Source organism: Strix aluco, chromosome 6, assembly GCF_031877795.1.
Source record: "Strix aluco isolate bStrAlu1 chromosome 6, bStrAlu1.hap1, whole genome shotgun sequence".
NCBI lineage: Eukaryota > Metazoa > Chordata > Aves > Strigiformes > Strigidae > Strix > Strix aluco.
Genome location: NC_133936.1, coordinates 13,964,968 through 13,989,274, shown reverse-complemented (window position 1 = coordinate 13,989,274; position 24,307 = coordinate 13,964,968). Strand labels below are relative to the sequence as shown.

At 39.0% G+C, this 24,307-nt stretch overlaps 1 protein-coding gene across 1 annotated transcript in view; it reads right to left on the bottom strand.

Moving 5' to 3' along the window:
- Positions 1-24,307, bottom strand: part of CLASP1 (cytoplasmic linker associated protein 1) — a 189,013-nt gene that overhangs the window by 35,359 nt on the left and 129,347 nt on the right. Inside the window, exons 26-32 of the mRNA XM_074828769.1 lie at positions 22,037-22,140; positions 19,450-19,473; positions 18,269-18,513; positions 14,989-15,052; positions 13,241-13,404; positions 12,230-12,308; positions 11,127-11,270 (exon numbers count right to left, since the gene is read on the bottom strand). Coding sequence (XP_074684870.1) covers positions 11,127-11,270; positions 12,230-12,308; positions 13,241-13,404; positions 14,989-15,052; positions 18,269-18,513; positions 19,450-19,473; positions 22,037-22,140 — 824 coding nt within the window. The remainder of the gene's footprint in view (positions 1-11,126; positions 11,271-12,229; positions 12,309-13,240; positions 13,405-14,988; positions 15,053-18,268; positions 18,514-19,449; positions 19,474-22,036; positions 22,141-24,307) is intronic.

Genomic DNA, 24,307 nt, shown 5'->3' with positions numbered 1-24,307 from the left:
CTTTTGGGAACTTTCTAAAAATGAAAAAGAGCTTTAAAGAGGGTAAAAACATAACTCACTGCTGTGCCAATAACTGTACACTCATTGTTCTCATCAATTCAAAGAAGGAGTTTTTAGTAAGTAATGTGTTTGTAAAGTTGCAATAATTAAGTGTATCTGCAGTTCCCTGTGAAGTGGAATCCTTTAGCAGATGATGAACTCGGGTACACAAAAACCCTTTCATAGTGGAGGGGAATCAAAGTACCTCATTGTTGCAGTGTGCAAATTTCAATTCAAGCTATGCTGTTCCTTCTGCTATCAGCCCCAATTTGCAGTAACACAGCTTTGTATATAAAAACATTTTCCATCCATGAAAGTTTGGTAGGTAACATCCTTTTCATATGGCCAGCAAAAAACTGAGGCACACAACACTCGAATGGGCTTCCAAGGACTGCAGCAAACAACAGGTCTTCAGACTCTTCATTCCAGATCGATCATGCTGTCTCCTGCCAAAACTCTCACTGACTTGAATGGAAACACAGTATGTCATTATTCACGTCACACTAAAGATCTAAGGATGAAAGAAGTGGGGAGATAATTTCCCCCATGGCTTTCTTAACTCCATACTCTACCCTCCTCTGACCTGAAGTTTTGGGCAACTCTGCCTTGAAGCCTGCCTGGTATCCAACAAGAATGAGTATTTCTGTCCATTTTGATCCAAGAACTTTTAAGTTTTCACCAGCATAGTATTTTCTGTAATAAAAATATTACTGCAAACAAGAGATCTCAGAACAACAATCACCATGTTGAACTGAATGCAAGGTGACAAGTCACGCCAAAGTACATTCCCGTTTGTGAATGACATGCATATCTGGGATGGTTAGGAAGTGCACATGCAGATCTTCTGTGTCAGAACAAGCAGATCTCATATTCACTGAGATAAAGAAAACCAGGAAAATTTATCGACAAGGTTCCCAGGTTGAGAGATTGCTCAGAAACTAGAATATCTGGAGATATTAACTGGTAAGTCAGGAGCTGCCCAAGGTACAGTGAGGTGGGAAAGGATTTCAGATACATTTATCCCACATATCTCCCACTGATAGATTAAAAAGAAGGTCATCCTTGGAGACCTCCTAAGTAAACAGAGCAAACCAGCTGTAAGAGCACATGCACTCCATGATGTGACATTCTGGAGGTACCTCTTGTGTGCCAGAGAGGTCTAAGATGCATCTCACAGATCTGGGCAAAATCTTCACCTAAGCTCCACCTGGGACTTTATGACCCTGTGGCTTCACTCTGACACAGAGTTATCTAAGTGTTACAGTTTAACACTAAACACAGATGTTGTGCTACAGGAGTTATCTGAGGGAAGTCTCAGCTCCCAGAAGTCACTTCAATTTTGTTCCATTTCTTTGTTTCGGCTTTAACAAAAACAGAACTGTGTCCACATTCCCTCTTTGCACAAAATACAGCTTGTCTTTAGGAGTGTCTGCCAGTATTCTGTGTACCCAGTGCTCTTCAGTAGCTTTGCTGTTGCCTGCAAATAGGTCATTGGGCTGTGAATGAAGTGCTGTACAGCCGCCCACAATGCTTACAATCTTCTGTGGCCTGAAAGAAAGCAGACCTATAGTCTATGCTTTTTGAAATAAAGCCAAGTACTACTACAGCCTGGGAGTGGTGCTCCAGTAAAGCTCTCAAAAGCAACACTGGAGTTATGTGGGTTAACCTTGGCTGTGTTCTTTTTAAATAGTCCTCAGCCACCCAACTGCACCTCTAGGTTTATTTCAGGCAAAAGCCATTATGTGAAAGTTCACCCATGATTTCCTACTTAAGATTTAACACACAAAGGTCTTCATCCCTGCTACCATAAAAATCAAGAACACTGGTCTGACCTCAAAAGCTGGAAGGTCCATGCTAGCTTGAAATTACATTTATAACGTGCTCTAAGTTTCACTTTTGCAATACTTCCCAGTTCTAATACAGTTAATTTTATTTCAGTAATGAAGAGCATCAGAAGCAGCATTTCTACACCTGTCTTAATAGATAGATCTGGACACACTTGATAATCCTCTAAGTTTCATTTATCTAGTCAAAGGACATCTTTTAAAGATAATGTTCCTAAGAGTCTTAAATCTGTGGATTTTCAGCTTGTGACAAATCAGAGGACATTTTAATAATCTCAGAATCACTGGTCATTTCTGAAAATCTTGGCCCTTGTTTCATTAGATTACTCAAGGAGTAGATAAATTTAAAACAAGCAATAAAAAAATTTCTGTACACAATGTACAAACATTCTTCATGCAACACTCGTGTTTGATGATATATAGTTTGAAGAAAGAGTAATATCTAAATTTTCCCTTGCCTTTGTGTCCCTGTACCATTAGTGTGGAACACTAATCCATCTCTTTTCAGTGACATAAAACATAGACCCTACAAATTATCTAATCTTAATGAAGCAGTTCTCCGCTGGCTTGAGCTGGAGAAACTCCAGTGACTTCAGAGCCTGACTATGCTAGTGAGGGGGTCTGGCTCCACGTCAGCTTCTTGAATCATTTGCAAAGGATCACTTATGTAACATCATTATTTTCCTTATAACAATGCAGTGAGAGATCAGGTTCCACAAGCCAGTAGCAGCGCCCAAAGTTTCACATGTAGGCCAATGCAATTCATGCTGTCCAACACTGCTAGCTGCTAAAGGGACACAAATGCTTTAGCAACTTATGTTTTTTGTTTTCACCTATATAGTGGGTGTTGGCCAGATATATCAAAATCTGTAACCTCTGTGACTTGATGGAATAAAGTCTCTTTGAAATGGTTTGGGCTCATTAAGCAAAAAGATCAAGGCTAACTGGAAAAATCCACTGATTTTAGAAAGGAAATGTGGTCAGTGACCTAAGCCTAATACAAGTGCCTTATGATTGCTGCTGTCACTGGTCCAATAGACCAAGCAGAATAAGCAGCTAGTTGCCTGAGATATATGAAAGCAGTTTTCAAGTTACTCAAACTTTTATTGGTGATGGGCTCACAACACTGGCAGCCCCATAGAAGGAGAGGACCTCATACCCTGATTGCTTATGAAGGACTACAACAAGACAGTTAACAGAAAAGCACACCAAAGCCAAAAATCACTTCACAGACACACTTTTTTCAGGCTCCCCGTCAAGGTCTCTTTACACAGCTAGACAGTTGAGTTGAGACTGCAAACATGATTAGTGTGATTAGTGCACACAGCTTTTAGTCTACCTGTTTACATTTCTCTTCCAAGTTTCCTTCACCAGGCCCTGAGGAAGCTGTAGTTGTCCTAGCTGGCAAATCCTCACCCACCCAACTATGCATGGTCTGGGTTTGACAAACAGGAAAGTTGATATTATTTAGAGAAAGCATAGAGATTTCAACTAAATCATTTAAACAGTACACATGCTATCTTTTTGCAGAAGAGCTTTAATCAGTTGCTTGCTTAATTTCAAGTAACAAAAAGCATTAATATTTGATTTAATCAAGAACAGCATTTCTTTCAGCGGAGAGCAGCACTGGATCAAGATTAAATTCAGCCACAACTCTCAGGCTTACAGATCATCCTTTAGTTCTCCTACAAGGCTTTGCTTTGGCAACCTCCTGATGGCCTCCATAACCGCTTGAAAAGCTCTGCTGAAGTGCAGAGCCTAGGCAGTGCTGCACTGAAATAGCACTTGCATCTGTCCAGTCAGGAGTAAGGGAATAGGTGCGTGCATCTGCCCGCACCTGTCCTTGCAGATGTCTCTAAGTTCAGAGGAAGAAGCAGTTAAGAACATGCAAAGTCCTGACTCCACTCCAGACATCAGTCTGATAGACCACACTGTCTACAAATGCCTTTTATCCTGTGATCAGTTCAGGGAAGATCCACACTAACATCTACTCATTTTGACAAACATAATCGTACTCTGTATGCATCATTCCTTTCACCATCCAGTCTAAGGCAGATGTGGTTTTAACAACTTCAGGTACACTGGAACAGAGAAGCTCTCTCTCTCATGTCACTTTGAATTATACTAAACTGAAGATCAAATATAGATCCACTGAGATTGAGAGGCAGCAGTGATACATTAGGCAGCTTCTATTAGCACACATTGGCATAGGGCAACACTTCGATTCTCTGATGAGCGTAGCTGATGTTAAGTGAGTTAATCCACATCTACCAAGGGTGTTCACAGGCTCTAAACAAGTGTTATTTGACGGTACTTTCCAGCAGACAATTAAGTGTTAGCTGGCACTAAGCTAACAAACTATCTATCAAACCAAACCTCCTGCTTGTTCCTTTTCCAGGTCTAGAACCAGATGAGTATGGACATCCACATTACTGATATGGTAATATGAAGCACAATGGCAAAGTTCATACATAATCCAAGCATGTTAGCTTGAGCACAAGTTTTTAAACACACAGTTTTCCCAGAAGATTTCTATTAGAATATGCTGTTTACATCCACATCCTGAAAAGGAAGAATTTGTTTAACAGATTTAAATTCAGAATTCACGTACAGATTAAATCCACATTGCTATTGTGTTTTATACAGCACACACTTAATACATCATGAAAGGCTTTTACAAGTCATGGAGATGGTTGCATTACATGTGTCAAAGGCATCTCAGACAAGTGCCAGCAAAAACTATGCAGCACTAAATCATCATATATTCAGATTACTGGTCTATAATGGATTACAGCTCCTTATGTGTGCTGTTGTTTTGTGACCTGGGCACAGTAAAGACTGTGCCAAAAATGTTCATTATTTCTGGAGAGACAGATGTTACCCCAGAAGTCAAGCTGATGAAGGCTACTCTGACTAACTTCGCTCCTTACAAAACAGCATTTGTTGCAAAAACAGGTTGCAGGACTAGAAACAAAGGTTACATTTCATTAACAACTGAGAAACTTTTATTATAAACCTGGCACGATGCAAGTCCGAATTCTGAGGGGGAGGTTCCCACGTATAAGCTAAGAAAGAAGAAAAGTTACTGAAGTGAGATGGTTTGTAATGGAAATATGCACTTCAATCTGCTTGGAGTTTCAAAATGCTAGAGTAAGAATGGCACATTTATCCATCACAGTGAAGAGAAAACAGCCCGTGGTCTATTTATTGGATGGTGTTACAAGGCATGATGTAAATTTCACCTCTAATCTCAATTTTTAAAATAGATACATCACCTATACTATGTAGAAGTGTGTGGTTATATAAATTGCACATACACACAAACATATTATGCAGACATAATATAAGCATGAGTATATACATTCTGTGAAGTAATTTCTTCGTATCTCGTATTATCACGCACTAGCTCTTACTGTTTCAAGCAAACTGAGAAAATGTGCTTATATCACAAACTGCTTTCAATTCAAAGGATACTAGAAGGCTGTATAAATCTAAGAAATTCATCTGAAGGAAATCTACCCCAGCACGATGTTTCCAATAACCACGTGATGATTTTCTGGCCACTAATGTTGGGAGAAGCCATTTTCCTTACCCTGCGTACACTAAACACATTTGTGCTCTCATAGCTCTCTAGCATCAAATTCAAAACAAACAGAAAATGATGGCTACTATTTTGGAAACACAGCTAGGACACAGAGATCCTTTTTGTTCTAATAGTATTAAATCAAGTATACACTGAAGTCCACCAGGTGCCATTTTTGATGTATTACACTACTTTTCCTAACACTGACTATGTTTAAATGCCTGAAAGGAGTGCCTCTCTGCATTAAGGTTGGTTGAGTTTGACTTATTTAGAAATATCCTTTGGCTAAAAGGCTGACCTCAGCAGTCCTACTTAAGACTCCATAAGCCTGAAATGAAATCCTAAGGCCTGGTTCTCTGGTAAATTGGCTGTTCATGGAGTCCATGAGACACACAAATCTGGTGTAGGAATATTGCAAGAGTGCTAGAGAAATCTCTGACCCAGAAAGGCAAGGGCCTGCAACTGGGGAATATTAAAACAATTTGCCATTCAAAAGCATTTCTGCAAACATCCTCTTTGCCACTGCTACTGTAACAGGCCATGACCAACAGTGTTTATTGCCTAACACCAGTGAAGATGAATGATGCCATTTCAGCTCACTAAAGAGTCTTTGGGACTGCTTTTACAGTGAAGCTTCTGTGCCAGAATTGCTCAAATTAACCTGATGCTAGATGGAAAATTAAAGTTCCAGGAGAAATTTTAAAGGTCTCATGGCATCAGGTTGCAAAGGACCCCAATTTCATTTCCTTAGCAGAGTTTGCTTTCCTGTCTATCACTGGTCCTCCTAAAGACATCACAGCAATATTTTATCCAAACTTGCTCTGGGCTTTATTGATAGATATGATTTCCTTATCAAAGTGACAATATCAATATTTCTCAAGAAATGACATCTAGGACTATTAGTTAAAGAAGTAAATACCTCTTCATTGGCTGTTTGAGCATATGAAGAATTTGTTGACCTGCAGCTTTCTCTCTGAAATCTTCCTCATCTTCAAGTGTAATTCAGAAACAGTTTCTCAATTAATCAGTTTGAGGAAAAAAATCTGATCCCAAACTTGCTTTCTTTGGGCACCTCTAGACTTCACCTGCAAACCAGTGACAAAGGGCCCTATCCCTTGGTAGTCTGAGGGGGACTTCATCTTCATGCAAATCACAGTAACACAAGCGCTCTCCTGGGCTCTTTGATTCATTGCAATGGTTCTAGCTTCTTACCAAGTCCCATCCACTGTCTGTATTCAAGGGTAGCTTGGCCAAACTCATTAACAAGTATGACAGTTGAAAGAAAAAGTTTTCCCAGTTACATAAGTGGAAGGCAGATACGAGGTTGCCCATAACGTGTCAAAATACATTCAGTCTTGTAAAATAAAACTGCTGTAGGAACATGTCATCAACAGAGAAGCCAGTCAGGATATCTAGCACAAAGAAAAACTTTCTTCTTCCCTGAGATTAGAAGTCCAAATTACAATCAGGCAATACAGATCTTGTTATTTATCATTAAAACCAAAGCTTGGCTGATTAACAAAATGGTAGGCAATGTCACTGGCCCTTCACCTCAGAAGGCCTTCCTCCCCTTCAGCTTGTATAAGTTCCTCCTAAACACTAAGATGCTGTGTGTCCTCAGAGAACTCCACCCCCTCAAATGCTGAGCACACACTTTTAATAAAACTTTCCATTCGCCTGAGCCTTGGACAGGAGACTTCTTTAGGCTTCAGCCAGAGTCAAATCAGAAGCCTCATTCTAATTTCCATTCTCAAACTGATGGCTCTTTTCCAAGATCAAAGTATTTTCCCACACAGAGCCCAAGTCTGTCATCCAAATTCAATAAGCACATTTTACCTACATAAGGATTACACAATAACTTTGCTAGCAATATTAGTGATAACATGGTGAAGTTACTGACTTAATGTCCTCAGACCAGTCATAGCAATATTTGCATTACCATTGTATTACTTTCCTGTGTGGTAATTAACTGGCTTTTGTAAAATGATTTCATCAAAGCTTAAAACATTTTCCAGAGGAAAAAATCAGGATTAATTCCCTGTTACAGAGAAGAATAAACCAAGGCAGAGATAAGTCAAGTACATCACACAAGGTTAGACGCTACTGCAATCAAAATTAGAGCTCAGTTATCTGAAATCCTCATCTGTGCCCTGCCCATTGATATATTTTGCTTAGAGAAAAAGCAGCAAACCAGCTGTATGTGCAGAAATTACCAAGAGGCGCTCTCCTTGCAGTGGAACCACGTCCCAACCAGATCTCCACCCAGTGCTGTGTGACCTGTTCCCACCCAATGGCTTTTGTTCAGCATGGAGGACAAATGTCTTTCACCTTTCTTCTAGCACGGCTTGCAGGAAGTAAATCTCAACTTGAATGCAGGGTAAACACCCATAAGTATTCACAATCTTTAAAACAAGATAAATATTTACCTGTAACACACTGCAGATCACCTTATTTTAAACAAAGCTTGACAATAATTTTGACTGTACATAGTTCATGGCTACTATCAGTAGCTTAAATGGTTTCTGCCCTGAGAGGGAATCACGACATTTTGTCAATGGCACTCTGTAATATCAACTGTATGTTCCCCAAGGGACATCATGTTTTTCTTGTGATAACAGAGCTTATGCTTAGCTACAGATATTATTTCATACGAGAACATAAACTGTTTTATGCACAACAGCATCTCCTTTGACCAAGTTTCCTTCTGATTTCATTAGCTATAAAACATGATCTGTAGTTCAAGCCAGGTGTCAGACAAGTTAAGTGTGCCTATTAAGTATGCTTAAGAAGTCATCAGAAGAATATGCAAAGTTTATTAATAAAGCTGTATCATTCAGTTTGAAAAAGGTTTTTGGACTAAATGCCAATTTTTGTTTCATTTTCTCCAGCACTATGGGGCTGGGATCTCCATGAGCATCACACAAAGTGAAGAGTAGTAACAGATAGATGATCACTAATAAAAGGATAATCTCACTATTGACTGAAAATAAAATCCGTTTTGTGAACAGACCTCTTGATTGCTACCATAGGATCAGATCTGCACAACTAATTGCTGTGTGCACACAGCAGCCACATGCTTTCCCCACTGAGATCATTTATATACTTCACCACGAGCATGAGCAAGGTTGTTTTACCTGCATCTGCTCAAAGGTAGAATCCAGACAGAACAACATGGCCATCATACGCACAGATGCTACTTGCATTAAGGTAGCATTCAGTAACTCAAATCTGGGTGAGAACCACACTGGCTGCAGGACTACATTTCTTGAGAGAAAGAGTCCCTGTCTCCATGAGTAGTTGAGCACTGGCATTGCTGTTCCACCAAGTCAGACGCAGTGGTACTACACATGGACTGGACCACTACAGCCAAGATTCCTCAGCACCAAAAATAAAGTGTGCTCTTATCGGCTTGCCGGAGCTGAGTTAATTGCACTGGTCGTCTCAAAGCCAGATTCTATTGAAAAATTACCTTTTTTTACAGGCTTCTTGTAGTACTCTGATCATTTGAAGACTGAACTGGTTCTTCTCCCTCTCCCCCATAACCTCAAGCGTCATCTCCATTTTTAGGTTGTGACAGTGTTTACAATGCCTGTCTGCTTTGCACTTGGAAAACCTCAGATCCTTAAGGCCACCATAATACCTTCCAAAAGGGCAGAATCTTCTGATGCTTAAACAAATCACCTTGATATAAGAAAAGGTACTTTATCTCCAAGTTATAGTCTTCAAAAAAGGAAGAGAATTTTTAAATTGTGTTCTTCAGAACGTTTCACCTGTCTGGGTTGGCCCTTGATAATCCAGTTCCGTTACTGCATAATGAATTTATTAGTCTGTTAACTACTGTCCTGACAGAGATAATAGCCAATGATTGCTTATAAATCCTTTGCTGCAGTGTTTCCTCTAAAGCCTGTGGTTTGTACTAGGTTCTTAATAAAATCATAGTGCAGCAACAGTATGATGAAATAAAGATCACCAAGCACTCATTTTGAGTAGCCTAAGTTAGACTAACTGTGTAATAATTTATCTGAAAGCTACAGGCATCAGAGGCAATCCAAGTCACATGCAGGTTTAAATAAAAATAACTTAGAATCAGTAATTTCTTGTCAGCTCCAAGGCACTTGCCCAGGTACTGCTCAGGTTGATTTGCTGGAAGTTTTGTCAGAGCTCTGCAAGCCTTTGAAACAGATAGAAGGATGGACACCACATTGTGAACACCTGTTCCTCACTTCCCACAGCTTCACAGCAAAGAGCCAAATTTTTCAGCTGCTGCAAATCTCTTCACCCAATTTTGCATGCAGCAACGATGACCCCTAATGGTGGAATATTTATTCTGCTGAGCAATATGCAGAGATTTGCTTTTCGATGTATATTTCTACTTAAATTAAAAATCCCTCTTGCAGACCACCAGCAGAGTAAACTGCTTGAGGTTTACTTGAACTGTAATAGAGAAGCAGCTTCTTTGCCTGTTTAATTCTTTCTGACTTTGTACATGGACACATCAAAATGGAAACACATATTCCAGATCTAAGTCCACAATTTAAAGTCACCCTTTTTTTTGGAGGCAGACTATCTTGCAGAAGCAAATTTCAGCCACACTGATGTGAATAAAACCTGCAGAAAGTCTTCAGAAAAGAGGATGAGACATTTTTCTCTAGGTCCAATCAGCTGTATGTCAGAAAGCAAACAGAAGGCACCCAAAAAAGCTTCTTTGAAGCCTTGTGTCAGCTATCAGATAATGTTGCAGTTGCAACACCTTTGATACCCAGTGATCTTCTCATCAGAATCAAATAATCACTAATAACAAAAGTAATTTTCTTATTTCCAAAGTCGTAAACCCATGTTATTCTAGTAATTAATTCAACATTTTAAGTGCATGCAGAGTGCAAGAGTCTCATACAATTTTTACATTCCGAAATGCCTGAAGCTTTGTTCGGCTTTTTTTTTTTTTTTAAATCCAAATAAATTTCAAAGCCTTTAACTCCTACTGGAATCTACTTCTACATCTGGGCTGGGAAGGTGATTTGAAATTATGTTACAGATGTCAGGTACATAAAACTAAGTCACTTTTCTCTTGGGAGATATGAGTATCACTATCTGCCCCATTTTAGCTTGCCTGACACTTGCATCTAGAGCAAGATAAAGAACAAGGTAACTATTACCCAGGCCTGACCTAAATGTGTCATTTTTTTCCAGGTTGAGATAAACACACAGCTTTTAAAAGAAGAGAGTTGAGAGCCCCTGGCAGCTTACTGATTTGTTTATTTTCTTTTAACAATACTGTAACAGAGTTGTGCTAGATTTCATTTGAGTCTACAAAGCACAGAGCCTTCACCTAAATAAACAAAAACCTAGACATATTTCCAGACTGCTCAAGAAAAAGCACATTTTCAAACTATGATCTCTTTTTGCACAGTAATATTAGCTAAAGTCACACAGCTAAGTACCTACTAGAAAAAAAAATACATGAAAACATGCTTCAGAAATGTGTCTTTACTGAATTGGCAATTTGGATTGGCCAGTAAGGTATGTAAAATCCATTTTTTTAAATTAGAATGTCTTCACTGAATTTTTCATTACCTTTATGACTGTTTTTTGCTTTTTTGTTCATTTGTTTGTTTTTAAAGAACAATAATTACCGCAAATACTTCATCATCCTGGCTTACCTTTCTCACATCTGAGCTCTTTGGTTCTGTTGTCCAAGTTATAATTCTAGATACAGCAAGTCTTGTCTCACTGGAGTTCACAAAGTCTGTTGGATCCATCTGTCTTGCCAAGGACTCAATATACTTCAGGATAGCAACTTTCACCTGAGAAGTGAAAGGGAATTTGTTAAGCTCATGAGCTGGCAAAGATGGATTTATCCCATAATAAACAGATACTATTACAGTTTGGCAAGACTTTCGTCACATGGGGGGAAAAACAAGATATCCCTGTGACATGTCGCTATGTCATGTTTCAAAAATCAAGAGCAACTTGCTACCCAGGATAAGTTTTGTGTAGTAAGAGTCTGGAATGGTATATCAGAACTGGCTTGAAATACATATGTCTGCTTGCACGTTTGTACTCCACCACACTGTTTCCACCAGCGGTTATTGCTCTAGACGCCAAACATAGCTTTTGCTCTCAAACCAAAGGCCTGATGCTGGGGTCTCCAAAGAACCAAAATTTGAGAGATTCAAGAAAGAACACTTGAGTCACTTGGCATCCTGTATATTCCCATCTCGGGAAGACAAATGTGTATGACTTGCAGAGTTTACAATGTTCCTATAGCCTTGAAACACCAACCTCCTGAAAAGCAGTCTGCACAACAGTATCCCTTTGGTAGGATTCAGTAACAGAAAGCTCTGATATTTTTTTTTGCAAACCCTACACATGGTATGTCTGATCTGTGCAACGAACACTTGTTAAGGTGTGCCTAGGTCTCAACTTCCCAGTCATTCAGACAGGGTCTGGTCCCTTCTGTCCTGCACAGCCAGGTTTTCTTCCCACCAAGATTAGGCTGAAGAGGAACTTTAGTATGTTCCAGTGTGCTTAAAGCCCAACTCTTACTGACTTGTGATAAGCTATAAGGCCTTATTTTAAAGATATTTAGATTTATTAAAATGGAGAACAAGAGAGTTAATCAAAGTTGTTGATATAATTTCTATATCATGCAGGTACTTACAATTAGTTATCTTATCATGAGTTCTATGCTTTACGGTATGGCTGACAAGGCAAGCTGAAACAACCACATTGATGCTTTAGTGAAAAGGCTTTTGATACTGACCTTCAGGTTTGGTGTTTGGGTCTGATCTACAATAAACCTCATCAAAATGTTAAATTGTTGATCAAATGGAAAAGAATCCCTGTCCAAAGAAAACATAGGCAAAAATGTAATGCAACATAGATTTTCAGGACTAAATTAACTTGATACATTAAAGCTTACATAACAGATTTCAATACCTGTCATGCTTTTCTTCTTCTTAACTTCACCTTTAACCAGAGAAACTCCAAGTCTAAGGATTAGCTGATTATTGATTTAATACTGGAGAAAACTGCTAAATCAATACCTTCATACACTGTTACTCTATCTGTTCTCTGTACACTTATGCAGCTTTTGGCACCCCGGTCCGTTCCTTCTTCATTTCAGGCTGTGCTTTGTTCCCTTATCTCTAGTAGCAGCCTGGTTTATCTTGTCCTCGGAGTTCATACCTGGTTTTGATTTCTCTCCTCTTTTTGCCTACTCTATCTTATTTTCTTCTGGATTAGTCCTACTTTTTTTAAAATTATCCTACATCCAGGATGAGCTGAACTTTAACAGTGTCCTCTGATGGACATCCTTAGAAAAGGGAGACGGACTACAGAATTGGTGTGCACGTTACAGTAGCATTCAAGGACTTATCCTGACATTACCGTTATTTGCTGTTTGAATAACATGAAAGATGCTCTGAACTTTGTGGTGAAGCACCATTCATATTCTGAATACTGCAAGTATTTTTTTCTATCAATCAAAAAGAAAATTGGTATCTAAGCACATGCACACAAAAAACCAAATTAACAAAATTAATCAGCTACACATTTTAAATGTTATGCTTTAAAGTTATCTCCTTCGAAAAGATAGGCCTTTTTAATTCAATGCTTGAAATACTGTGACATAACTTTGTTCTCCTTTATTCTGGTATTCATCAAGATTGAGCCCTCAAAATATACAGCACTGTTGGGTTTCTAAAACATTCATCAGATGCCTTCTTGTAATCCTGCAAAAACCTTCATAACATTTGCCATCTGAGTACTCTACCTGGTGACATCTAGAGCTTTTTGAACTTTCGCCTGCACAGACCCCAGCAAATCTGCTCCCATTTTCTTTAGCAACTGGGTCAGGAGAACAAAAAGCCAATCCTGCAAGTCATCTTTATGAATGATGATGAAATCAACCAGGGTTTCCAGAAACATGCTGAAGACCTATAAACAACACAAGTGTCACAAAAAGGGATATGATGCTTTAAACAAAAATAATCAAAGGGAAGGGGGTTACAATCTAAGTTTCAGGATGATTGTTATAGACAGTTTCATGAATGAATTATTTTAGTGACTACATTGCTCTTAAAAAAAAAAAAAACAGACAAGACACATCTAAAATGTGTCATATTAAAATACCACATGAAACAAATGAAGGAAGGGGGTAGAATACACTTACTCTCTGTTGTGAATTCCACAGCAAAGCAGGCCATGCAACAAAACAAACCACTCGTTAGCACACATAATGATCAAGGCTGGTTGTTCAGATGTAGTTTGTCAACAGATAAAAAGATGCATTCATTGAAAGTTTACATTTTCTTAAAACACAACCTCTCCTCAGTGGAGTTACTTAAAACATTATATACCTTGGATCAGATCCGGTCTTCTCAGTCATGAAAGTAACATGTTTATACATGTTTATATGTAACAAAGTTTACTTATGTTTAACACTACAACTAATGAGTTTGTAGCAATAATTCTATAAAAGTAGTGCAGATGACAGATCACTGCTGCCACAGAGGACATATTTGAGTCCAGTGTGCAATAAACCCTCACCTTAATCAGAAACTGGAAATATTTTGCAAACAAATAGCTACACCTTCACCCTTTCCACAACGCATACTGAACCTCTGAGAACCAAAACATTAAGACCTTAGAGGTAGGAACTGCCACACTCAGCAAGGCCTGTGGGACAGATGATCCAGACTAATTATGGCCAAAAATGTCTTCAAGCAAGACCTGTGCCTACCCAGGGGATTTCCACCTGACTACCGTTTTTTAAAACTGGTTTACCAAGTGGTCTGAGGTACAAATATTTATACAACTTATTCTTCCTCAAACTGTATTTAACCCAACAGCAGATGTTTTTACCCAGCCATTACTGGTTGCCCTCAACCAGCAAACCTACTCAGGAAAGGGCACAAAACACCCTTTTCCCTCTCTCCCTGCTCCTGCTTACCTGTTGACAGAAGATCACTGGGTCTGAACATGCCTATGGGCCCAACCTCCCCATTCCCTCGCCTGCTTCTTTTTAAGAGATGCCACGGTCTTTAATTGCAAAGGTCAGTGCTATAAAGAAGGCAAAGTGGCTAAAGACTTTAATTATGAGATCCAGAACAGTATCCTGCTGAGACCCCATACTGCTCCCAGGTGTATACAATCCACAAACCTCAGCGACCATGATGCTGAACTACGGCTCATTTCCCCTCACGGACCTCACTCTACTGTGTATAATCAAGACAATCCCTAGAAAAGTACAGATAAAACTGAACTTCCCACTCCAGGAGCTCACATCTGAAAGGCATCATGCTGCTCCTTGAGAAGCACAGAGTAACCAGTTCCTAGCAACGTAAGAGAGACTGAGACACATCCCTTCATTGTAAAACACATAGAAATCAAGGAGATTTATAAATGCCAGTTTCCCCCGGCAGAGGGCAGGGGTAGAAATACAAAACATTCATCTTGGAACAGTGTCAAATGTGCACACATGGTAATGTAAGAGAGCGAGCCAAGTCTTTGTGATCTTACCTTGCTGTGAGGGTCAGCAAACATGCGAGTAAATATTTCACATAGCCTTTTTAACTCGACTCGGCTAAAATACAGAAATTGAACATGGTATTAGTGCTAAAGTTTTAATTGTATAAAAAAAGCTAATAAATATTAACAGCTGAAAGATCTAACCTTCTTTATTTGAATGTTACTGAAGTCACGCTTCTGAAAACTCTGTATCTAGGCAAGGCCTTAACTGGCATTCCAGTTTAACTGCTGGGGTCACCAGTCTTCCATTAAGAAATCTAACAAACATTTTATTCTAAATCATAAGCCAGACACTTGTATTTTCTGCTGCTTCTATTTTCTTCCATATTCTGGATTGCAGAAGACAACTTGAAATGTGCATATTTGGGAGCTATTTACTTTCTGCCTGCATCAAGGTCTCTGATTCACTGAAACATGGGTCTTTTGCAGCCTAGGAATAGGTTTCTCAAGTCACCTTGTGTCAGGGAATTCAAATTTTCAAGTAAAATCAGAACTTTCATGTTGTTTAGGTATATATTAATCATAAATATTTTGGTCTAAATTCTCAGTTGCTCCAGTAAAATCAGTCTAGAATCACACAATATTAAAGAGATAACAGATCTGACTCCAAAGTCTGAGAGCAGGCACATTGAGGAGACAAATACATAGAAACAGAAGAAAGAATAACGCATGGGCAATCTAGTAAATTAGCAGATAATTAAATCCAGGCACAATCTAAGTTCCTATTAGGAACTTTATCTCAACACACAAATTTTCTCACTTTTACTCTTCTGATTCTCTCCCCGGTCCCACCAGGGGGGAGTGAGCGAGTGGATGTGTGGGGTTTAGCTGCTGGCTAGGGTTAAACTACGACACATAGGACATTTTTTCAAATAAGCCTATGCATGAAAGGCTAATCAAATTTTAAAAGGGCACAAAACCAATGGTCTTAAGAGTTTGATGTAGAGGAGAATGTCTTTGTAACACCGACACAGCAAGCTGTCAACTCATTCAGGATGAGACTGCACAGTCTCAAAATGACTACTCTGCAACACTCTCCTGACTTCATGCAGATTGCAGCTCTCTAAATGAACCCTTATTTATTACTCTAATGAATTTTCTTTCTGGACAAAGGTTACATGAAGACAGCAAGTATAAGTGTGTCTCTTTCTAAAAGCTCACGGACTCAAGGTAACAATGCAAGTACTAAACTGAAACAGGCAGTGAAAGAACACTTCCTTGAGGGACTTGTCAGCTTTCTTTTATATAGAAGGCTTTATGGAGAGCCCTTAGAGAACAAGGCTACACGAAGATGTGCAAAACAAAAATAGGTAAGCATCATACTACTTTGCATGCACATCTTTCTGGCTATGCAAATCCCAGCTCATATAGAATCAACTGCCTTTCAGTTCAGAGTACTAAAGAAAACCTAGCCACATCACTGCCTTTTATTAAACTTGTTATACCACAACAGAAGATATCAGGTTTAATTAGAAGACAGACAGGCTTGCCCCTTGGACTAATGACCTTGATGATGTTCTGCAAGATGCCGTGGGAACAAACAGGATGATAAAATCTAATCATTAGAACAGGCATCAGATCAACCCTGAACCAAAGAGGAAGCAGACCAAAAGCAAACCGAAATGAAATATAATCTAGAGAACTAAAACCAGTATCAAATTAAAAAATAACTCTGTAAGGGTGTAGTTTCTGGGACAGGTTTATAAATTATTCAGGATCAAAGCTAAGAAAACTTGCTAGCTTGAGGAACTAGTGACAGCAGTACAGTTCAAATGCTGCAAGCCAGCAGGGTTGAAAACAATAGTTTAATTCTACTGGCATTTCTGCTAAGAGCTACTGATCTGGATAAACAGCCCATCATCCAACCTTCTCAGCATTTCCTCCCTTGGAACTATCCCCAGCAGCACTCAACATCTTGGTTATAATCCTCACACACCTTTGCGGCAAAATCAAAGTCTCACCCAACTCTTTTATACAAGTATATGAAGTGCCACAGTTTTTCCAGTTTGTTAAAATAAAGAAAAAGAAAAAAGACAGCATACATGTGTGAAGTATATTTTAAAAGACTTGTAAACAGACCACATCAAAAAGCATCTCTGATGATCTAGAGACTCTAACTATTCATTATCAAAAACCTGTAGCACTTCCCACTTAAGGACTGCACCACTTCATGTGAAGTGCTAGAATATTTTTATGATGGCAAGAGAATAACCTTTCCAGGCCTGCTCTCAGTATATATTCACTCAGCCTGTTAATATGAACCATCAAATATTTTCAGCTACTCTGAAGGCCTTTTAAAATGGCAGCAATTGCACAAATCCAAGTAGGTAGGCTATAAACGATACAACAACCACTTATAAACTTGGTCATAATTTAAGTACATAATATTCATAACAGGAAAACAAAAACATCGCAGCTATTTGTGAATGTTATCTTCAAAGGAGCCGAGAGATAAACAGCTTGTTTCCAAATACTTTCACCATAATCTAAAGGTGAAAAGCCTATGGCCTGAGAGCCAGTTGACTTCAGTTAATGTGACCTGTGGCCATATGAAGTTTCCACAAGACTACTGGGTAATTCTAAGATCTGTTTTAATGTGTGACATGCCGAAGGTGCTTGAAGGGTTTATGTGGCTTTAAACAAGGGAAAAAGGTCTGCCTCTCCTACCATAAGCTACATCATTTATAGGAGACTCAAGTTTCTGATATAAGATTTTTCAAGAGTTACAAATAATACCTATAATTACACCTAACACAGCCTTCATAAAGAATCAAAGTAAAACCATCATATGAGAGCATCGTCTGATCTCATCTTTGAAAGACACACACCCTGAGTCGTTTTAGAATAAGTACAGTGAGTGCTCGCTTCACCAGCTAAGTTGCTGGGGAAAAAAAAAAAAAAATTGAACGTCAAAACAGACTAATGTAAAAACGGTACCACCCTTTGAGTGCATTTACAATACCATCACTGTGGGAATTTCACTGTGATGCAACAAGCACCTATTACTGGAAGTCTTCACAAGACAGAGGAAGGCTAAAAGATAGCATGCTTACCTGAACCCTTTGTACATTACTGCTATGAATTTAACACAAATTATACTGATGACATAGCAGAAATTTTTCCAAAAGTAATTAAAGGCCCACATTGTGGAGACAAAGCCTTCACAACTGTGAAATATACTATCTGTCTCCATAAGGCACATGCATGTTACTGACTTCTCACTATAGTCATCTCTCATGAATGACTGACACTATAAAACTATCAAGGTCACCTCAGTGTCCGCTGGCTTTTCAGTAAGTTCTGAAGACCTATGAGTCCCTCTTTCCTTTCAGACCAGTTGGAGCTGGCACAGTGGTTCAGGACCTCGGCCACATCTTCAGTCTGCCGCAGGTAGTGTGGAATGCCCCCATTCCTGGAACCATAGGAGCGCTCCGAGCAAGCACTTGATGCATCGCTGTTAGCATCATCATCGGAGTACATCCCATAGGGTTCGTATCTTCTTCTCACTGGCTTTTTCTGGAAAAGGGGAAACTCAGACTTAGTAAGGTATACATATGTTACACCAATGCTAGAAGAAAAACATTCTATCCGTAATCACTAAAAGGGAGACTAATGCTATTGTTATAGTGACAAGTGTTTTAAAGACGTCACCAACACTGCCTGCTTACCTCTCACAGTAGAGCAAGACAGATCCCATTGATTTCAATGAGACTATTTGAGTGACCAAGGGGACCAGGGCCTGCCTTCCCCAGCATGAAGGCAAGATGCTTATGCCCTCTGGAATTAGCTACTGGTAATGAAAACATATGTTGTTTTATAGACAATAATGGTCAGTTCCATTGTTATAGATTCTATGATGATACAGTCTCTACTTCAAGAAAAAAAAAAGATAAGGAAGAAAGAGCTGAAGGAATCTGTGCTGGCATGCACAGTCACTTTGATATGGATAACGAAGTGACTCTAGAAATGCACTAGGATATAGGAGATGACAATTTCTCTGTTAGTTTGGGCTAGGATTTTTCCAGAGGCTGCTAAGGGAGTTAAATACTCAAATCCCACTCAATTCCATAGCGTGGCATTGGAGGACCTGATTCCCTTACATACATCTTTGACAACCTCAATCCTTACAGAAGGGATATTAGAATAATTATGGTAGCAAAACCAATTGTATGCTATACTACAAAACAAACTCTTAAATGAACCTTAACAGAACAGGATTGATAAGACAATGTATCAGAAAAAGATTGTGTATATTCTGAAGTGTTTGCTACAGAATTCCTTCCAGGGTCCAGTCCTGCAGTTCTTGGACTTGTGAAGCTAGCAGAGTTTTGCTTCCACTAGGACTGCAGGATTTGAAGCGTAGAAATTAACTCAAGTGCAGTATTATGGGCGTTAGCAACAGGGTGGGGAAAGTTGGAAAGTAGAAATAAAAAGTCAAGAAAGCACTAGTACCTTGCTCCTGGAGTCTCCTAAGAGCTGTAGGCAGGAAAATATTGAAGGGTGGGAAAAAGCATAGAGAATTATGTCAGAAGCTTATGTAGGGTTTGTTTTTGCAACAAAAATGTATAGCAAATGCGTCTTAGCAAATTAAAAAAAATACAGTTTACGCAAAATAAAAGTGGGTATAATAACGCCTGACTTTATCTCCTAACTGTTGCACTACTCATATAGCCTGCAATTTCCATTAGGGAGCTTGGAAGTGAGATTATCTGTTAATAAGTTTTTTAAAAACAGATCTATACACAGCACCTCTTTGCTTACTTTTCAGAAACGCTGCTATTTTTTTTAATGACAGATCTATATACAGAACCTCTTTTTTCAGAAACACTGCTCTGGAAGATACCAGAGTTTTTGGTAATGATTTATTTCCCCACATATTATTAGTATCATTTGGCTTTAGAGTCTTGGAAAGAAATTCTGATGTCAGGAAACCACTATCTACAGTACAGCACATTTAATCAACTTCACTTAACCATGTTCTCTTTCAACTTGCAGTTCTTACACCACACTTTTTTGAAGCTTAGCTTCTTTTAAGACCCCCTGGCTGGCACCCCTGGCTTAAAGGCCTTACTTAACGTCAACGTTTCCATCAGCCTTTGAGTTCTTCTAACAGATCCAAGCACTGATTCCTGGTATAGACTCTGGGGGGTTAGGTCAAGTCCAGCTCTCAAACAGAAGCAGAGGATGCAACAGGAATTGTACACAGGGAGTAGAGGTCACAAAATGACCCACTGTGTTTTGTTTAAACTAAGTATTTGGCTGAAGCCATCTTTGGAGAAGTTCTTTTCATTTCCTACTAGAGGAAAAAGAATACTCCTCTGAAAACAAGGCTGCTGGGTAAAAGCTGGCATCACATTACTGTCTCAAAAGGAGCCTGAACAGAACTTGTAAATTGCCTGTTGTGAAAAGACAACCAAGAAAAAGAGCAACTTGCGGTGGTGGGAAGGAAGGGGACAACAAGATCACATTGCATCCCCTAAAGCCATACAAATTCAGATTGATCAACCAAGTCAGCAGCACCACTTGGTTTCCAGCTAGACTTAAGGATTTCCCTTTTAAGTGTTCAACCCTTTAAGATTTTAACATTCCAGTATAATGTTATTTAGTTTAAAAGACTGAAATATTTAAAAGAGAACTCTCTCAGTCTAGCTAAAGATTAAGTCACACGCAAAGAGATCACAATGATCAGCAGTGAACTGAAACACTGTGACCCTCTTCTCCCTCAAGAAACTTGTATTCAGCAACTGCTCACATTCAGTGATACAGCCTGATTACATTTACACAGGCAAACCATCACATATAATTATGCCCTGAACTTCTCTGACAGCAAATATGAGGAGCTGAGAGCAGAAGCTGGCTCACAAGCTATTGTATTTGCTAATGAAAATGTCCACTAATGATTCAGCCCACTAAATGCAACAGTGCCATCTATTATATATTGTCCTACCTTTGTATTATTCACTTTTTTTTTTTAATGGAAAGACAGATTTTGTAAAAGTGACATTTCTCTAGGAGCGCTTTAATAATCATCTAGAAATAGAGGTGACATGAGCTGGGTGATAATCAAATATGAAAAGGAAAATGTTAGTCATCCTTAGCGAAAGTTAACTAGGAAATGGAGATGGACATGTATCAAACCCTGGGGACATGGTTCATTCTCCATAAAGAGGGATCTGAGATATCTGTCTCAAGATACATAAGGAAATCCTCCCCTCAGCTCAGGTCTAGAGCTGGAGAAGACTCAAGGTACGCTGGTACCCAACTAACACTGCACAATTAATTGCTCCTGCCTCTACACATCCTCTCTCCTCCAAATACTCAAGGTATATCCAAAGGCTTATCTTAAAATTTCTCTTCTGAATAGCAGAAAACACTTTATGGGTTCTAGCCAGATACATATTATAGTACAGCAAGATTATACAGGACAATAAAATTTTTAAAAATAAGAATAAATTTACTTGGAAATGCGCTGAAAGTACTAGCAGCAAACTAGATACATACACTTTAATTTAACTGCATGAGATGGTATCGATTACAGGCAAGCCAAGTTATGAACTGATCCGAGTTCCTAGCCAGGTGCAAATAACAAAGGGCAGGAACTTGTGAAATTCTCCGTTCTTGTTGAAACCTGATCAGGAATCGACACTAACAGAGAAGACTGTTTTTCTGACAAAGTCTTCACGCAGGTAACGGGATTGAGGGAAATCTCTCACTCCATGGGTGCCAAGCACCCCCACAGTGCCGTGTACATCCTCTGACAGCCAAGTGAAAGACAAACAGATGATTCAGCCCATCCTGCAGCTTTAGCACTGAACCACAGTGCTCTGTTTGATAACAACTGTGGAGAACTAACATGAAACAAGGAAACAAATGTTGCTGCCTATATACCCAAAGACAAAAAAACCAAAATTGTAACTAACTCTACAGCATCAGGCACTGGCACAATCAGAACAAAGCTATTTAGAAAGAGGAGAACGTACGTACAGGTAACTTCAAGCCACTTTCCGGTGTCGGAAGCATTTTGTATTTTTCCTCTTACCAGTGCATCGGCCACAGCAGCCTCCAGGTCTGTGCTTGTGCTCAGGACTCGCATGGCATTCACAGAAGCAGGCATCCTGCCTGGCTGTCCGAGTCCAAACCGGTCTGCACAAAAGACAACATTGAAAGGGATTGTTAAATGAATTCACATTCACTTGGAATCCTAATCAGGTGCCCAAGCAGCTCTCCCCACGGGCTCTGGGAACTCACAGTGCTTTTCCATTAAACACTCTTTTATCCACAGCTCTAGAGAGTTTGCCATTAGAGTAAGAAATAAACTATTGTTTGTTGGGCCCCAGAGACAATTTGGGATCCTCAGGGCAACTTTTTTTTTTTTCTTTTTTTAAGTTGGGAAGCAGGGTATCTATTTTGTGTTTCTTTTTACAAAGAAATTGTTTCAAAGTTTTATTTTAATGTCAGAGGCAGACATGCCGGTCCCAATCTGGCACTCAGAAATTAAGAGAAAGCCTCTCATTAACTTCAGAGAGACAGGATGGTGCCTAGTGTCAGAACATGTTAATACCTGAGCACTCATCCATCCTGCAGCTTTTTCTCAGGCAAGGATGCAAGACTAGCAGCATCAGATTAGCCTATTTTATACCTCAAGGCTTGATTAACCAGTAGAATATCCCCCTACGCCCCACACTATAAATATAAGGTTTATTATTTGCTTGTGAAGTGACTCCAATTTTTGTTTTATTATTGTTCCTGCGAAGCAGTTTAAATGCCATTTAAAAGCTCTGACATATCAAAACTGATTTTTTCATTCAAACAATATCATGTTTCTCCCTTTGAATTTGATGGCAAAGCTCTCAATGGCATCCAAAGCAACTGGATTCAGTCTAAAATGGCATTTACACTCCAAATACTAACTAGTTTCATTTGCCCAGTCTACCAAAAAAGTTACTGAAATTAGTTTCTTTGGGCAAAGGCTAAATTCAGAAAGGATAGCAGGGATATGACAGAATCAGTAACTTGAGTACCACAGGCCAGGCTCTGGCAGCACAGTCCTTCTATACAGGAGTAGATCAGATACCGTATTACTGGGATTCTGGCTCTGGACTGTAAGCAGAAAAAGATTGGTTTTGACATTCCAAGTTTTTGTTGCCACATGGGCTTGTCTTTGCTCAAGAAGGCCTGGGAATATCTCTTCTGGGACATACCCTACACCTCTGTCCCCTGCACCCACACGTGCCAATAAGAGCTTTGCCAGCAAATTCAGTGGTGCACGAATCAAGCTGCATGAACCCATTAATAGACCTTCAGCTGATCCACACTGGAAGCAGTCATCAAGCAGCAAGAGAGGGATCAAGTCACATGGGTCTTTTGTTAGTTCATGTATATTTAATTTAAGGAAGGAAAAATACCATTTATCAAAATGCGTAACTATATTGTGGATTTCCACAAAACTGAGGTCAAAAGTGATATTCAGCAGCTTACTGTATTGTTTGGGAAAACACTGCACTTATCACAAAACTTCATTGCTTTCTTCTTCAAAAACCTACTGCACTGAAATATCTTTTAAGGATTTAGCTCACACTGACATGCAGAATTTAAATCAGAGACTGAAGTTTGCCAGTCTACTGTCCTAATTCCAAAACTTTACCTGTGACAAGGCTTAAGATCCTGAGGGGAAATAGGGAAGATTTTTAAAATCTAAAGTATTTTGAGGAAAAAAAACAACTAAAGACTAGTATTTATTTCAAACAGAAGTGTTATCTATCAAAATTTACTGTTTCTCAGAATTATGTACCCAGACGAGACATTTCTGATTACAACAAAAGCATGTTTTCTACAAAACACATTACAAGGGGAAAAAAATAAACAAACTTCTTAGAACTACTGCCAAAAAGTAATCAAATCATGACATTTCACAAAGAAATAAAAGTTGTATGTGTTATTACTATCCCCTTTTTTAATGCACTTGTGTTGAAGAATGATTTCAAATATTTAGGTGAAAGAGTACTTCATCCCTAAAATGGAAAGATCTGTACACTCTTAATAGAAGCACAGAGAAGATGCATTAGGTCAGATTGAAACTAAAGTCACTACTACAGAGATATACACTAGAAAGATGTACAGAAGACAAGTGTTTTCCTAAGTGTAAATGATATCTAGTACAGTACAAGGGCTGTAAATGTTGAGACAAGTTCTGGACTCGGTTTTATATTTAAACCCAACTCAATGACATCACTTAAGTGTTACTGAGATGAGAATTTGGCTTTAACTTTTGAAATAACATAGCATCAAAAACTACCACTGTCATTTGTTT